The following is an 18,719-nucleotide window of genomic DNA, read 5'->3' on the forward strand; positions in this document are numbered from 1 at the left end:
CAGATCGCCACTATTACTAATAAAAAAAAAATTATAATAAAAATGGCATAAAACTATCCCCTATTTTGTAGACGCTATAACTTTTGCGCAAACCAATCAATAAACGCTTATTGCGAATTTTTTTTTTACCAAAAATATGTAGAAGAATGCATATCGGCCTAAACTGAGGAAAAAAATTATGTAGGAGAATAGACATCATCCTTTAGAAAGAAATGTGTTTATTTATATATTTTTTGGGGGATATTTATTATAGCGGAAAGTGAAAAATATTGCTTTGTTTTTCAAAATTGTTTACAGCGCAAAAAATAAAAACCGCAGAGGTGATCAAATACCACCAAAAGAAAGCTCTATTTGTGGGAAAAAAAGGACGTAAATTTTGTTTGGGTGCAACGTCGCACGACCGCGCAATTGTCAGTTAGAGCGACGCAGTGCCAAATCGCAAAAAGTGCTCTGGTCAGGAAGGGGGGTAAATCCTCCCGGGCCTGAAGTGGTGCTTCACTAAGCCACTGGGGACACCTAGTGGTCGTGTATGTTTTTGCGCTGTGCACTTTAATTTCATGTAAATAGGGAGCGCGGTTCTTTACAAAATCTTCACTCACAGGTTTCAACCTCACGACGAGCAGCTTCTAAATTCAATGAATTAGTTTACCATTTGCATGGGAAGGGAATGACATCTACCTATTCCCCTGTTCGTACGCATACTTTATAAATACAGCGGCAAGGTGGCTCTGCTGCCGTACCTAGTACGTGATCCCACACTTCCAGGCATGTGGCACGTGCCACCGGCGGCCCGCACCCATTGTGATTAGATATTTTCCGCCCCCGCTCTCTTCTCATTGGCTCACTGGCTTTGATTGACAACAGCAGGAGCCAATGATGCCCACTGTTGTGTCTCAGCCAGGAAGGGGAGTTCCAGCAGTCTAGTCTCCTGTACAACATCGCTTGACAGAGATGGGGCTCAGGTAAGTATTAGGGGGGCTGAGGGGGGCTTCTGTACACAGAAGATTTTTTATCTTAATGCATAGAATGCATTAAGATAAAAAAAAAAAACTTCTGCTTTTACAACCCCTTTGATTTACCCAAAAGAGTGCTGTGTACCCCCACCAGACTACACAATACTCCGCCCCCTCTGTACAAATCTGATTGCAACAATATCCATACAGACCTGATTAGACATGTGCCCTGCCAAATTTTTTTTTTTTTCATTTTTCGTTTCATTATTTTTTAAACATTTTTTTAATTTTTGGGGTCATTCGTTATGATCGCAATTCCTAAATTCCTAAATTCAAAAATTCATAATTTCATAAATTCAAAAGTTCATAATTTCAGAAATTCAAAAGTTCATAATTTCGTAAATTCAAAAATTCATAATTTTGGAAATTCAAAAATTAGTAAATTCGTAAATTCAAAAAATTCATAATTTTGGAAATTCAAAAATTCATAATTTCATAAATTCAAAAATTCATAATTTCGGAAATTCATAATTTTGGAAATTCAAAAATTCATAATTTCAGAAATTCAAAAGTTCATAATTTGGTCAATTCAAAAATTCATAATTTTGGAAATTCAAAAATTCCTAAATTTCTAAATTCAAAAATTTATAATTTTGGAAATTAAAAAATTTATAATTTCGGAAATTCAAAAATTTATAACTTCGGAAATTCAAAAATTTGTAAAATTCTTAAAAATTCGAAAATCCGAAAGTAAATCCGAAAATTAGAAAGAACAAAAATCCGAAAATTCTAAATAGTAACTAACTAATAATAACTAACTAATACTAACTATTAAATTATAGGTATTGGAATTTCGTTGATGAACGTAACCAATCCGAATTTATCCGAAGTTACACATTAACCGAAATAATAAATGCCGCATCTAAACAAATGTAGTGCAATGAATTAATAATAAATAATAATAATAAAAAGTTTTTCTTATTATTGTTATTTATTATTAATTCATTACGTTCCATTTGTTTAGATGTGGCATTCATTATTTTGGATTATTCGGAACTTCCGATTAATTCGGATTCCTTATGTTCACTAACAGACAAATTTGAAAGGAAATTTCGATACCTATAATTTAATAGATAGGTATTATTTCAGTTTTTCAGTTTTTTCTAATTTTTGGATTTCTGAATTTCCGAATAGTTGGGTTTTTGTTAATTCAGAGCTTTCAGAATGAACAAATTTGTCGAAAATTAGTTTTCAACGAATTTGGAATGGATCTCCTGTCCATTATGTTTACATTTTGAAGCCCAGGACTTTTCCTAGGCACAGGATTGAATCCTCGAGGTCTCGGTGATACCTGCTCCCTTTTTGAGGGTTGAGCACCCCAGGCAGTTCACTTCCTACTAATTGCTTTTTGATATATAATGATACATACTACTCTGAAGGCTGGGCGGCCGGGCAAAACTCTCAAACTTTGTTTTTAATGAATACGTGGAATTTTCACCTGTAATGTCACTTGACTGATTACCAATGATACCGCCCACACCCTCGATGAAGGAGATATACATTCTCCGAAACGCGTTGGCTTTAGGAAGCTAAATCACATCATCGCTATCTCTCATAGATGTTAGCTGTCCATACCATATATACACTGTTCTTGTGTTTTTTTTTTTTTTTTTTTTTTTTTTATCTAATGGTGAATTAATAAAAAAAAATTATAATTATTATTTTTCATATGTTTTATGATTGAAGTGCCTTGAAAGTCCCACTATCAAGGGACTTGTTATTATTTATAAGTAGTTCATGCTTGCAACAGGCTTCCAGCAAAGATAATGGGGTTGATTTACTAAAGGCAAATAAACTGGGCATTTTGCAAAGGGCAGTTGCTCCAAAGCTTAGAAAATTAGGTAAAGATTTACTTTGCAAAGAATACCCAATCACATGCAAGGAAAAAAAAAAAAAATCTGCAGTTTTGCCTGCACGTGATTGGATGATGGAAATCAGCAGAACTTCTGCTCATTTACTAATCTCTGGAGCAGCTGCACTTGCAGAGTGCACAGTCTATTCGCCTTTAGTAAATCAGCCCCAAGGAGTCAGTCAATTATCAGTGGAATCAATCATTGACACATACCGGGGTTGATTTACTAAAGGCAAATAGAATGTGCACTCTGCAGGTGCAGTTGCTCCAGTGCTTAGTAAATGAGTTCTGCTGACTTCCACCATCCAATCCTGTGCAAGCAAAAAATGTTTTTTTTTAAACCACTTTAGCTCCGGAAAGGATTTACCCCCTTAATGGCCAGGCCATTTTTTGAGATACGGCACTGCGACGCTTTAACTGACAATTGCGCGGTCGTGCGATGCTGTACCCAAACATGTCATTTTTTTTTCTCACAAATAGAGCTTTATTTTGGTGGTATTTGATCGCCTCTGCGGATTTAATTTTTTTGCGCTATAAACAAAAAAAAGCGTCAGTTTTGAAAAAAACTCACTATTTTTTACTTTTTGCTATAATAAATATAAAAAAAAAAATAAAAAAAATGTCTTCATCAGTTTAGGCCAATATGTATTCTACATATTTTTGGTTTAAAAAAAAATTGCAATAAGCTTATATTGATTGGTTTGCGCAAAAGTTATAGCGTCTACAAAATAGGGGATAGATTTACGGCGTTTATATTATTTATTTATTTTGCTAGTAATGGCGATGATCTGCAATTTTTTTTTATTTTTATTTTTTTTTATTGAGGGACTGCGACATTGTGGCGGACAGATCAGACACCTTTGACACTTTTTTTGGGACCATTGACCTTTATACAGCAATCAATGCCACTGATTACTGTGTACATTGTACTGGCAGCGAAGGGGTTAACACTAGGGGGCGATCAAGGGATTAAGTGTGTCCGAGTGAGGTGTTTCTAAGTGTAGGGGGGTGGACCGCCTGGAAGAAGAGAGATAATGCTGATCCTAACCACTAGGAACAGCAGATCTCTCTCTCTCCAACCCTGTTTACACTGACAGTTCCCTCGTTCTGGCTCTCTGTAGAGAGATTGCGGGTGGCCGGCGGTCATCGCTGGCCACGGGCATAAGCTCTGGGAATTAGTTGCGGGTGTGCGTGCACGCGCCTGCTATATTGATTTAAACGGCCGGCATACAATGACGGTGATTCGCGCAGCCGTGCCAACCTGCGGCAATATGACTGTGGCGGCTGCTTGGCAAGTAGTTAATTCTCTTTGCATGAGATTGGGTACTCTTTAAAAAGTGAAGCTTTACCTTACTTACTAAGCTCTGGAGCAACTGCAGCACAGAATATTTCCCTTTGGTAAATCAACCCCATAGATGTATACTCAGAGAAAAAAAAAAGTTAACAAAAAAAAAAAGAAGAAAAACATGTATACATTTAAAAAAAATAAATAAAAAAAATAAAAAAAGGGCAGATTCAATGGACCGCTTGGTCTTTTTCTTTGACACTTTGATTTTAACTTTATGGTGAACAGAGATCAGTAAACAGAAACAACGTTCAACCTAAGCAGGGTGGATAAAAATCAATTATAAAAAAAAAAAAAAAAGCATATTTTTGTTTATTAATGCAGGCCATCCATGGTCGAATTTCGAACAAATTTTCTTTTCAAAATCAGAAAATTCGTTTTTTTTGTGATCCGATGATGCCACCATTGATTTTCGAAACTCGGCCGACCAAGCCTTCAATTTCACCTCATGTTGCTACAGAAAAGAATTTTCTTGGCCGGGAATCTTCTTTTCTCTCCGTAAATTTTCTTTTATCTCTGTAAATTTTCTTTTCTTATTACGTTTCTCGCACGATTCTTCCATCATTGATTAGAAAATTGTTCGTTTTTCAAAAAATTTCCAACATGTCCGATTCCTCAAATTTTATTTCCGCACGAAAATCGGCTGTTGCTGCAGCCCCACTAATAATGGTGCGAAATTCATATGAAAATTCTTAGATACGATTTTCGAAAGAAAATTCTTTCGAAATTCGAACCGTGTATGGCCAGCATAAATCAGATTTTTTTTTTATTTATATTGATTTTTTTTGATTTTTTTGTTAAATTTATTTTAATAAAATTTTTACAAAGTTACATAGTTAGTAAGGTTGAATAAAGACACCAGTCCATCCAGTTCAACCTGAGTGAGTGTCTACAATTGTCCCCATTATTATTATTATTCAGGATTTATATAGCGTCAGCAATTTACGCAGCGCTTTACAATATAAAAAGGAGACAATACAGTTACAATACAATAAAATAAAAGAGGATTAAGAGGGCCCTGCTCAGAAGAGCTTACAGTCCCTATCCCTGTACATTTCACACTCACATTGGTCCCTACCCTCAAGGAGCCCACAATCTAAGGTCCCCATTCATATACTAGGGCCAATTTTGGACAGAAGCCAATTAATCTACCTGCATGTCTTTGGAGTGTGGGAGGAAACCGGAGTACCCAGAGGAAACCCACGCAGGCACAGGGAGAACATGCAAACTCCAAGCAGGTAGTGTCATGGTTGGGATATGAACCAGCGACCCTTCTTACTGCTAGGTGAGAGTGCTAACCACTACACCACTGTGCAGCCCATTTAAGATACATTCATTCATTCATTCATTCATTTAAGTTCATTCATTTAAGTTCATTCAGCATGAAATGGAGCTTACTTATGTAGCACAGGGCTGCATATTCTGCAATATTAAAATGTTGGTAAACTCATTCAGTGAATCCAAGCTGAGATAACATGCACTGCAATGATGCATTCACACAATTTCACAGTGACCATGAGATAAAACAAAGTTCAGGAATATTCATTTTTTTGTTTTGTTTTGCAATCTATGTACACTACAAACTGTATGATTGAATCAGCTCTGATATCGCTGTTTTACAAACCTGACAGCTTATTATTCTAAATAGAAAAACCTTCATTTTTTTGTAAATATTAAAGATTCTAACTACCACCAAGAAGTCCTTACATTTAAAGAGCACATGTCATTTCAGACCCATCATGGCAGCGCCCGTTAGCGGGCATCCACTCACCTGCTGCCGCCACGTCCCTCACCTTGTTGTGTCACTGCTGCATAACCAGCCGCCCCATTAAAGTGAATGGGACTGTCGGTGAGTCACCAGCGGGTCAGAGGAGGAGCCACCAGCGGGTCAGAGGAGGAGCCACCAGCGGGTCAGAGATGACAGTTGCTCTTTAAAAATCGACTTGATTTAAATCAAATCCACCCTGAACCTAAGTAACACCAAGGGTTGGGATATCATCATATCATGTAATGTTTAAGGTGTTTATAATCCCTTTGGTATATATACAAGGGGTACTTACTGGTGTAATGGCCCCGCACACTCCGATAGGCTCATGTACTGTGTAGCAGAGAAAACTTTCATCTATAAGACAATAATAGGTTATAATAATAAATAGAAACATCACAATAATAATGTCAGTACAAGACATAAAAGATAAATGTGTCTTCTTTCACCATGCATACCAGAATAGCACACCTCCCAAAATTTTGAGATGGGAATGAAGGACACCTACCAGCAAACATATGTAGGAATAGGACACGCCCCCCACCACGCCCCTTTAAAGGAGAATTAACCAAAAAATCAAAACCAAAATTAACCAAATTAAACAAAGGTTTATTAAATCTACAAGGGCTTTTTTTGTACCACTACTATTCCTTTATATTGGCTTTTAAAGTGGTTGTAAACCCTTACAAACCACTTTGACCTACAGGTAAGCCTAGATTAAGGCTTACCTGTAGGTCCAAGAAATATTTCCTAAAACTATACGGTTTAGGAGATATTTACAAAAAGACAGCCACCGCTGTCTACGGCGCATGCGCATGCGCCGTAGACAGCGGCGCGCAGGCACACTGGGCAGGCCTCAGATCGCAGGCGATATGCCGCTCGTGTCGGCTCCTGTGCGCATGCGCGGGAGTGATGTCAACGCGCCTCCGCCGAATCACAGCCCCGCAGCAGCGAGACCCGGAAGCCACTCCGGGATACATGGCAGCGGCGAACACGAAGACGGAGGACCGCTTCAGGGGCTTCGTTCTCAGGTAAGTTATTCATAATGAGCTAGTATGCTATGCTTTACTTCCTCTTTAAAATTGACAAATGCAGCAATTTAGAATTTGGATGAAAGTTTTAGCACTGGGAAACACGTTTTGGAAGATAAAAAGTGCATTTTATATACATCTATATAGATCAGACCAAAATGAGGGACAAATGAGGAGGAAAGAGGGACAGAGGGACATTGCTCCAAATCAGGGACAGTCCCTCCAAATCAGGGACAGTCCCTCCAAATCAGGGACAGTCCCTCCAAATCAGGGACAGTCCCTCCAAATCAGGGACAGTTGGGAGTCAGTTTTAATTTTGGCAGTGAATTTCGATTTAGTTTTAGTCTTCTGCCCTTGTACACACGGTCGGACATTCCGACCACAAAATTGGAAAAAATCTGACGGATTTTGGCCAAAACTTGTGTCGCATACGCACAAAGTTGTCGGAAAATCCGATCGTTCGGAACGAGGCGACGTTCGTTGCGTACGACGGGACTACGTAGAGGCCAGTAGCCAATAGCTTTCGTCTCGTAATTTATTCTGAGCATGCGTGGCACTTTGTCCGTCGGAATTCTCTACAAAACAATCGTAAAAAGTCAGAACGGATTTTGATGTCGGAAAATTTTAGATCCAGCTCTCAAACTTTTTCCATCTGAATTGCCGACTCTGTCGGAATGTCCGACCGTCAGGGGCGGACTGACAACTCATGGGGGCCCTGGGCGATAAGAGATTATGGGGTCCCCCAGGCAATAGGAGATTATGGGGCCACACAGTATACAAACCCACACATACAGTATACACACACAGACACACAATATACACACACAGAATACACATACATACACTGAAAAGGTACTGGAGAGGCGGGACAGCTATAATTTTGGAATAAAAAAAAAAAAAGCACAGATTTTTACATATGTTTTTATTGAGGCTGGCAACCCTGGTGGGGCCCCTTAGTGGTATGGGGCCCTCGGGCAGTGCCCAAGTGCCCGAATGGTCAGTCCGCCCCTGCCAACCGTGTGTAGTCTTAGGACTAAAATGGCATTTTAGTTTTAGTCCCATTTTAGTCTTCTGCAATTGTTTTAGTTTTAGCCGTATTTAGTTGACTAAATCTCCAGTAAATTTTAGTCGACTAAAACTCTAGTACATTTTAGTCCACTAAAACTAATTTTAGTCATCTAAAATCTAATGGGTGTAATTAAATTGTAATGCATCATTTAACATTTCTCTACTATTTACAAACTCATTATATACTGCTGGAGTGAAAAATCAAATATGTTATTATTTATGGTATTGAGGTATGAACATGCACTACAGACCAGTGTTAATTTTGAAGTCAAATTTCAATTTAGTTTTAGTCTTAAGCCCCATACACACGGTCGGACTTGTACAAACTTTTCCGTGGACTTTTGTACAAAGTGTGTTGTCCACAAGTTTGTATTGCATACACACGGTCGGACTTTTTGACAACAAACACGAATGTAGTGACGTCACAACGTACTGACGCCACTTCAAAAGAGGACGTTCAATGACTCCAGCGCCACCTTTGGTCAATTTCTGTATTGTAGTCTGATCTTTTGCATTGGTTCTGAGCATGCGTGTTTGTACCTTGTACAAAAGTCCAATGCTTTTGCGTACACACGGTCGGACTTTGCTCCATCGGACTTTTGTTGCCAGAAAGTTTGTCCGTTCGCACAGCCAACAAAAGTCAGATGAAAACAGAAAAAGTTTGTCCGATGGAGCGTACACACAGTCGGATGTTGCTCCAAAACAGCTAATTTGCATGTTTGTTGTCAAAAAGTCCGACCGTGTGTACGGGCCTTTAGTCTTTCGACTAAAATGGCATTTTAGTTTTTGTCCCATTTTAGTCATCTCAGTTGTTTTAGTCCCATTTTAGTCTTTTGATTAAAATTCCATTTCAGTTTTAGTTGCATTTTAGTCATCTCAATTGTTTTCATGTTAGTAATTTTAGTCGACTAAATTAACACCGTTGGGAGCTATGGAATAGTGTGTGTGATATCCATACAGACCATATCCGACTCGCTTCTATGGGCCAGTTCTCTGGGCACTATGTCTGATATGCTTGCATTTTACTAAAGAATATACCTGCCAAGAAAATTCTATGGGAAAAGGCTCTTAAAGTGGAACTAAAGTCTAAAATAAAAAATAAAAATAAAAAAACTGGGAGCAGGGAGGCTCTTTATCATGCAATGTCCTTTCTGCAATAAAAAAACCTACCTGCCAGCCTTCCGCAGAATGAGTTGTGTATGCTAAGCTCAGTTTACGCTCCGGCCTGTGTGCCAGGATTGCTGCACTCCTGTGCATGCGCGGGAGTGACGTCATTGTGTACTGGCCAATCAAAATAGCTCCAGAAGAAGCTGGGGAGAAGATGCTGGCAGGGGACCCCCTGGACGTTGGACCGCCAAAACGGAGGTAAGTGTTTCAGACTTTAGTACTGCTTTAAATGTATCAGACACAGGGCCGGTGCTACTACTAGGCAAACTAGGCAGCCGCCTAGGGCGCCCTGCTGCCTAGAGCGCCTGGCCACTGATATTTCTACTCTCTTCTCTCTGCAGAAAGCAACTAAGTCTCAGCATCAGCAGGCAGCCATCGCTCCATTCGCACATGGTGTCAGAGGTTGGTGGAGGACTGCTGTGTCTGTGTCCCGACTATTTGATGGGCACTGGTGAGGCTACATTTGATGGGTGCTGGTGAAGCTGCATTGATGGGCGCTGGTGAGGATGCATTGATGGGCACTGGAGAGGCTGCACTGATGGGTGCTGGTGAAACTGCATTGATGGGCACTGGTGAAGCTGCATTGATGGGCACTGGTGAGGCTGCATTGATGGGCGCTGTTAGGCTGAATTTGATGGGCGCTGGTGAGGCTGCATTGATGGGCGCTGGTGAGGTTGCATTGATGGGCGCTGGTGAGGCTGCATTGATGGGCACTGGTGAGGCTGCATTGATGGGCACTGGTGAGGCCGCATTGATGGGCGCTGGTGAGGATGCATTGATGGGCGCTGTTAGGCTGCATTTGATGGGTGCTCGTAAGGCTGCATTGATGGGCACTGGTGAGGCTGCATTTGATGGGCGCTGGTAGGCTGAATTTGATGGGCGCTGGTGAGGCTGAATTGATGGGTGCTGGTGAGGTTGCATTGATGGGCGCTGGTGAGGTTGCATTGATGGGCGCTGGTGAGGCTGCATTGATGGGCACTGGTGAGGTCGCATTGATGGGCGCTGGTAGGCTGCATTGATGTGCACCAGCCGGATACGACCATACTATGAGTCTCCAGGTTAATCCTCAGCCCTCCCCATTTACACAGGGACTAGCAAGCTGAATGTGATAACCCATCTGCATGGTCAGATTGTCCACACATAGTAGGGCCAATGAATCAACCTGAATGTCTTTAGAGTGTGGAGGGAAACTGAAGAACCCGGAGGAAACTCTCACACACAGTCACACTCACACTCACACACACGCCAGAATGGTAGGAATTGCTTTCAGCACAGCAGCTTGGTGGCTAGCACTTCTGTCTTGTAGCACTGGAGTCTCCAGTTCAAATCCTGACCATGACACTATCTGCATGTGCTTGCACGGGTTTCCTGCGGGTATTCTGGACTCCTCCCACACTAGAAATATAGTAGGTAAGGTAATTGGCTCTATTATGTATGTGAGGTAGGGACTTTAGACTGTAAACTCCTTGAGGGCAGACACTGATGTGAATGTACAATGTATGCAAACTGAATAAATTATTGGGGTCTATATCATACCTCCCAATTCTTAAATGATAAAGAGAGAGATATTTTAGTACATAGTATGCAGGCAAATGACATGTCCCTGCCACGAGCAACAAAGACCTAAATCTGGGGTCTCCAAACTTTTCAAACAAAGGGCCCAGTAACTGCCCTTCAAATTTTAGAGGGCCAGACTCTGACCAGTGGGCATAGAAAATGTCCCGGCATCGATGGGGGTAAACCATACCATAGGCTTGATAGCGTGAGTAAAAAAAATTACATCATTGGTGTCAGTGGGAGGAATAGTGCCCCATGATTGGTGTCAGTGGTAAGAATAGTGCCCCATGAATGGTATCAATGGGAGGAATAGTGCCCCATCATTGGTGTCAGTGGTAAGAATAGTGCCCCATGAATGGTATCAATGGGAGGAATAGTGCCCCATCATTGGTGTCAATGGGACGAATGGCACCCGATCATTGGTATTAGTGGGAGGAATAGTGTCCCATTATTGGTATCAGTGGGAGGAATAGTGCCCCATTATTGGTATTAGTGGGAGGAATAGTGCCCCATCGTAGGTATCAGTGGGAGGAATAGTGCCCCATTATTGGTATCAGTAGAAGGAATAGTACCCCATCATTGGTGTCAGTTATGAGAATAGTGCCCCATCAATGGTATCAACAGGAGGAATAGTGCCCCATCAATGGTATCAGTGGGAGGAATAGTGCCCCATCGTAGGTATCAGTGGGAGGTATAGTGCCCCATTGGTGTCAGTGGGAGGAATTGTGTCCCATCATTGGCATTAGTGGAAGGAATAGTGGCCCATTATTGGTATTAGTGTGAGGAATAGTGTCTCCCAGCATTGGTATCAATGGTAGGAATAGTGCCCGATCATAGGTATCAGTGGGAGGTATAGTGCCCCATCGGTGTCAACTGGAGGAATAGTGTCCCATCATTGGTATTAGTGGAAGAAATAGTGCCCCATTATTGGTATTAGTGGAAGGAATAGTGCCCCATTATTGGTATTAGTGGAAGGAATAGTGTCCCATCATTGGTATTAGTGGAAGAAATAGTGCCCCATTATTGGTATTAGTGGAAGGAATAGTGCCCCATTATTGGTATTAGTGGAAGGAATAGTGTCCCATCATTGGTATCAAGGGGAGGAATAGTGCCCCATCGTAGGTATCATTGGGAGGAATCGTGCCTCATCAGTGTCAATGGGAGGAATAGTGCCCCATCATTGGTATTAGTCGAAGGAATATTGCCCCATTATTGGTATTAGTGGGAAGAATAGTGCCCCATCATTGGTGTCAGTGGAAACAATAATGACCCAAGGGCTACACCACACAAGGGATTTTCTTTATATTGGCTTTTCAAAACATCAATCACAGTAATATAGTGGAAGGATAGAAAAGTTTTTGTAGTAAAATAGTAATTTTTTAGCAAATAGTAAAATAGTAAATTTTGTATAGAGATGCACACATCAGACTAAAATGAGAGACAGCTGAGGCTGCACCAGGGACAGAGGGATTTGGTCCCAAAATAGGGACGGTTTGGGACCTCCGGTATGTAAATACCTGTAATAAATAAATAGATTTTGGTAGGCTGCAGTCTGCTATTCTACCACAAGAGGGGGTATACACCACTTAGATGGGTGGAAAATAACAAACTTCCATTGTGACTGTTAAACATGCTAATAAGTGCTAAATATAACCTGCAACCAGTGTGACACCAGTTATTCCAGTCCAGAGAACCTTGGCATGAGATAACACACAGAAGGGAAAAAAACTATTATAAAATTGGCTCAGTGTATAAACAAACTAATTGTAAAACCATTACATAATTTTATTATCAGTTCTCCATTCTAATGAAAACAAAGCTTATTTATACGCCCTTATTATGGGTACTCGGGGGGGTTGTGGATGGACAGTATGATGATGATCTACTAAAGGCAAATAGATTGCTTACTTTGCAAGAGAAGTTACACTTTCCAATGGAATTTTCCCCAGAGCTTAGTGAAAGAGGTGAAGCTCTGAAGTTCCATCTTTCATCATTTGCTGCGGTTTACAGCATTTTATGGGGTGTAATTATTAACTCCTTCAGAACCGCGCTATAGCCGAATGAAGGCTACAGAGCAGATCTACTTTGCCGGAAGTATGTCAACAGATGTCCTCCCCTTTGCATGCTCCCTGTGCGCCCCCTGCAGGGGGCGAATGGCGTGCGCTGTGATCACCGAGTAAATGAGACTTGGGTGATGACAGATCCCGGCCCCTTACCACCTGATCAGCTGTCAGCCAATGACGCTGACAGCGCGAGGAGGAAATAAAATCTGATCACCGGCTTCAGTGCAAGGGACATCGGTCCCAAAGAGGAAGAGGCGAAGCCGCCTCATCTGTGCCCACCAATACCGCCTTCCAGTGCCACCTGCCAGTGCCCACACAGTGCCACAAATCAGTGCATAAGTGCCAGCAATCAGTGCCATCTATCAATGCTCACGAGTGCCACCTATCAATGCCCAGCAGTGGTGCTAATCAGTGCCTCATCAGTGTCACCTACCAGTGTCGATCAGTGCCCATCACTGCCACCCATCAGTGCCCATCACTACCACCCATCAGTGCCCATCAGTGCCAGCCATTAATGCCCTTCAGTGCCACCTATCAATGCCCTTTAGTGCCACCCATCAATGCCCACCAATGCCACCTATCAGTGCTCACCAGTGCCACTTCATCAGTGCCCACCAGTGCCAACTATTAGTGCCCATCAGTGCCACCTTATCAGTGCCCATTAACCCCCCTGACGGTTTTCCCGAGTCTGACTCGGGGTGGATTTTTTATACCATTAGCGGTATTCCCGAGTCAGACTCGGGACTGCATCGCTGGATCCAGGAGGAGGAATACTCACCTTCTCCCTCGGATCCAGCGTCGTCTCCCCGCTGTACGAGCGAGCCGTGTCTCGCTCGATCTATCACATCGGCGATCTCCGTGCCCTGCGAGCGTTGCGACGCACGGGCACGGAGATCGGCGCCAAATTCAAAAAGTGAAACAAACAGTATACATACAGTATAATGTAATCTTACAGATTACATTGCTGTATGTAAACATTTCACATCCCCGTTGTCCCTAGTGGTCTGCCCAGTGTCCTGCATGTAGTTTTATATAATAAAAGCTGTTCTTTATACCTGGAAACTGGAGATTGTCCATAGCAACCAAAACTGTCACTGTACATCAAAAATGATTTTAGAGCAGCTAGAAAACAGCGATAATAAATTAGAATCACTCGCAGAATTGAGCGATAGCGATTTGTGGGGAGATTCGTCATCAAATACTGAAAAGTAATGACAGTGACAATTCTGCAACTGAGCAAATTTCAGTGTTTTTGATGTGATTACATTATTGAATAATTTTTATTATTGTTATATTATTATTTGGTACAATTATTTATAATTATTTCTTATATTATAATTTATGATTTCATTTTTCAAACTTTATCATACCCGGGATGTCTGCTAGACTCTGGTTTGGACAGATTTAAGAGAGTTATTCCTAAGAATTGCAGGACTACAATATAAAACGCCAAATTTTCATGCAAAATAATGGTACCGCTTTTAGCACCTAAAATCCGAAATAATGGTACCGCCAGGGAGGTTAATGCAGCCTATCAGTGTCCATCAGTGCAGCCTCATCAATGTACATCAATGAAGGAGAAAATTACCTGTTTGCAAAATTTATTAACAAAATATAAAACTTTTTTTATTAAAAAATTTCGGACTTTTTAAAAAATTTTACCAACAAATTAAATCCGCAGAGGTGATCAAATACCACCAAAATAAATCTCTATTTGTGGGGAAAACATGATAAAGATTTCATTTGGGTACAGTGTTGTACCACCGCGCAATTGTCGTTGAAAGAGTGACAGCGCTAAAAGCTGAAAATTGGTCTGGGCAGGAGGGGGGTTTAGGTGCCCAGTAAGCAAGTGGTTAAAAATTAGGGTCTAATTATTTTGTAAAATTTATCAATGTATCAGCAACATTTTTGACTTTTTTTTTTTTACATTGGAATTTTCCATAATGCGGACTTCCTATCACTAATATCTTGCTGTGCGAATGCCTCAGCATTCCCACAGCCATCATTAATAATCTCCATTATGCATCCAGTATGTCTATTTCCTATGATCAGCAGCTCCATCTAAAGGCCAGTGCAGTATTTTCCTGATTGAGGTATTTCAGAAAAATTATGGCCACTAGATGGAGATGATGATCCAATGAAATAAAGATATTAGGCTCCTTACAGGGACTATTGACTATGGCTGTGTGAATCCTTGAGACATTCACTTAAGCTCCATTTAAACCTGAGCCTACTGAAATTGCGTACAGAATTGAAAAAGCGTCCCATGTTTAGCAAGGAACACACCAGACAGGTCAGGGATAAAGTTGTGGAGAAGTTTAAAGCAGGGTTAGGTTATAAAAAAATATCCCAAGCTTTCAACATCTCACGGAGCTCTGTTCAATCCATCATCAGAAAATGGAAAGAGTATGGCACAACTGCAAACCTACCAAGACATGGCTGTCCACCTAAACTGACCGGCCGGGCAAGGAGAGCATTCATCAGAGAAGAGCCAAGAGGTCCATGGTAACTCTGGAGGAGCTGCAGAGATCCACAGCTCAGGTGGGAAAATCTGTCCACAGGACAACTATTAGTGCTCTCCACAAATCTGACCTTTATGGAAGAGGGACAAGAAGTAAACAATTGTTGAAATAAAGCCATAAGAAGTCCCGTTTACAGTTTGTGAGAAGCCATGTGGGGGACACAGCAAACATGTGGAAGAAGGTGCTCTGGTCAGATGAGACCAAATGTAACTTTTTGGCCTAAAAGCAAAACGCTATGTGTGGCAGAAAACTAACACTGCACATCACCCTGAACACACCATCCCCACCGTGAAACATGGTGGTGGCAGCATCATGTTGTGGGGATGCTTTTCTTCATCAGGGACAGGGAAGCTGCTCAGAGTTGATGGGAAGATGGATGGAGCCAAATACAGGGCGATCCACTTTGTGTTGGTCTATCACATAAAATCCCAATAAAACACATTTACGTTTTTGGTTGTAACATGACATAATGTGAAAAAATTTCAAGGGGTATGAATACTTTTTCTAGGCACTGTACACATTTCCGATCTCATAAACAATATGATTCCATGGCTGAGGGTACAGGCACGCCTATTATGGGGAATCATCTGGTGCCTATTATGGGGAATGGTAAAGAATACCAAAAATTAAAGGGATAGATAATCCTTAAACAACTACTGCACATGCCGGCCAGGATATGACCTGGGAATATGAAAGTATCCATGAAAACCATAGCCTGCGTTAACAGTAAATATCCATTTATACATTGGCATTTTACAACATTAATGGCGCCTTTTTGAGATTTTCATGATTTGGGTGAAATTCCTCTTCAAAATTAAAGTGGATGTAAACCCAATTCATAACATTTGAGCTGGGCACATATATCTGTTGTGTTTTCTTATCTCTCTCCAAAGCCCTAAGTCTTGTGTTTTTATGCTGCTCGGTTCTTCTGTTATCAGCATGAGAACTTCTGACAAGTTTTCCTAGACGGGAGATAAGAGCAGCTGAAAATTTGTGTCGGATTGGGAAGGGGGGGGGGGGGGCAGGGTTGCTATAAATTGATTAACTAGATCAAGGGTCTTCAAGCTATGGCCCTCCAGTTGTTGAGGGAATAGTTTGAAGATTCCTGAAAGAGATGATCAGAGAGCTTGTCTTGTCACAGCACAGCTCTGCAAGTATCTTCCTTCTTCTGCCAATATGAAGTGGGGGTGTGTGCCTTTCCTCCAATCAGCTGTCTTCCAGTGTAAGCCAAGTCTACACTGCTACTGCTGAATGAGGAAGCGAACATTCTAACCTGATGTAAGAATTCTAAAGAATATAGAAAGCTGAAGACAGCAGAAATACATGTAAAACTTATGTAGGGAGATTTGTTTAATCTCTGTGTATTATCTGAGGCTGTTCACTTCACTGGGGATATGGGAGGGTTTCAGGAGTGGTCTGACAACTCATGGAGCCCCTGAGCAATAGGAGATTATGGGGCCCCCCCCAGGCAATAGGAGATTATGGGGCCCCCGGGCAATAGGAGATTATGGGGCCCCCAGGTAATCCGAGATTATGGGGCCCCCAGGTAATCCGAGATTATGGGGCCCCCAGGTAATCCGAGATTATGGGGCCACACAGTATACATATACATTATATAATCCCACAGTATACACATACATGTACGCACAGTATACACAGACATGTTTCTATTGGCTGAGAAGGTACTGGAGAGGTGGGGCAGCTATAATCTTGTGATTTTTATACCAAAAGGATGTCGGTAAGGGACATTTCAGAGACAGATGTAAAAAAAACACACATGTTTTACATACTGTCCCTGGTTTTACTGAGGCTGGAAAACCTGATGGGGCCCCCTAGTGGTTCAAGGCCCTCGGGCAGTGCCCGAGTGGCCCAATGGTCAGTCCGCCCCTGGAGGGTTTATATCCACTTTAACCACTTCAGCCCCGGAAAGAATTTACCCCCTCCCTGACCAGAGTACCTTTTGGGATTAGGCACTGCGTCGCTTTAACTGACAATTGCGCGGTCGTGCGACATTGCACTCAAACAAAATTGACGTTCTTTTTTTCCCCACAAATAGACCTTTCTTTTGGTGGTATTTGATCATCTCTGTGGTTTTTATTTTTTTTGCGCTATTATCAAAAATATAGCGACAATTAAAAAAAAAAAATACAATATTTTGTACATTCTGCTATAATAAATATCCCCAATTTAAAAAAAAAATTTTTTTTTTCTCAGTTTAGGCCGATATGTTTTCTTCTACAAATGTTTGGTAATAAAAATCGCAAAAAGCGTATATTGATTGGTTTGTGCAAAAGTTATAGCGTCTACAAAATAGGAGATAGATTTATGGCATTTTTATTGTTATTTTTTATTTTTTTACTAGTAATGGCGGCGATCTGTGATTTTTATCGAGACTGCGATATTGCGGCTGGCGCTTTTGACACATTTTTGGGTCGATTGACAATTATACTGCGATCGGTGCTATAAAAATGCACTGATTACTGTATAAATGTCACTGGAAGGGAAGGAGTTAACACTAGGGGCGATCAAGGGGGTTAAATGTGTTCCCTCGTGTGTTCTAACTGTAAGGGGGAGGGGACTGACTAGAGCATATGACAGATTGTGATTCCTAGCTATTAGGAACTCATGATCTGTAACTCCTCACAGAACAGAACAGGGATTCCTGTTCTGCTTCTCGTGCCCGCGATCGCTTGTGGCCGGCGGCCATCGCGACCATTGGCCATGAGGATCGGCAGCCCCACAGTGCAAACGGTTAATGATGAGCTTGGGCTTGGGCTTGGAGGACAAAGAGTGTAAAGTGAGGGAGATATCTGTAGAGTGGAGGAGATCTCAAGACGAATTGTCTCAATCTTATTTTTGAAGTGATTAGCAATCTCCTGGGCATTGAGTAAGTTGGTGGGTGGATGAAGTAGAGCATTAAAGGTATTAAATAGTTGATGGGGACTGGGGTACTATTCCTCCCGCTGACACCAATGATAAGAAACTATTCCTCCCACTGACACCAACAATAGGGTACTATTCCTCCCGCTGACACCAATGATGAGATACTATTCCTCCCACTGACAGCAACAATAGGGTACTATTCCTCACACTGACACCAATGATGAGAAACTATTAATCCACTGACACCAACAATGGGGTACTATTCCTCCCACTGACACCAATGATGAGATACTATTCCTCCCACTAACACCAACAATAGGGTACTATTCCTCCCACTGACACCAACCATGGTTGTAAAGGCAGAAGGTTTATCTTAATGCATTCTATGCATTAAGATAAAAAAGCCTTCTGTGTGCAGCAGCCTCCCTAACACTTTCCTGAGCCCCATCTTGA

At 41.4% G+C, this 18,719-nt stretch overlaps 1 protein-coding gene across 1 annotated transcript in view; it reads right to left on the reverse strand.

The window, feature by feature from the left end:
* The window catches only part of LOC143963213 (retinaldehyde dehydrogenase 3-like), an 88,946-nt gene that overhangs the window by 35,329 nt on the left and 34,898 nt on the right, over positions 1-18,719 (reverse strand). Inside the window, exon 5 of the mRNA XM_077472775.1 lies at positions 6,271-6,332. Within this exon, the coding sequence (XP_077328901.1) occupies positions 6,271-6,332 (62 nt within the window). The remainder of the gene's footprint in view (positions 1-6,270; positions 6,333-18,719) is intronic.

Source organism: Lithobates pipiens, unplaced genomic scaffold (assembly GCF_037356315.1).
Source record: "Lithobates pipiens isolate NorthernLeopardFrog02 unplaced genomic scaffold, aLitPip1_a1.2 Scaffold_8, whole genome shotgun sequence".
Lineage (NCBI taxonomy): Eukaryota > Metazoa > Chordata > Amphibia > Anura > Ranidae > Lithobates > Lithobates pipiens.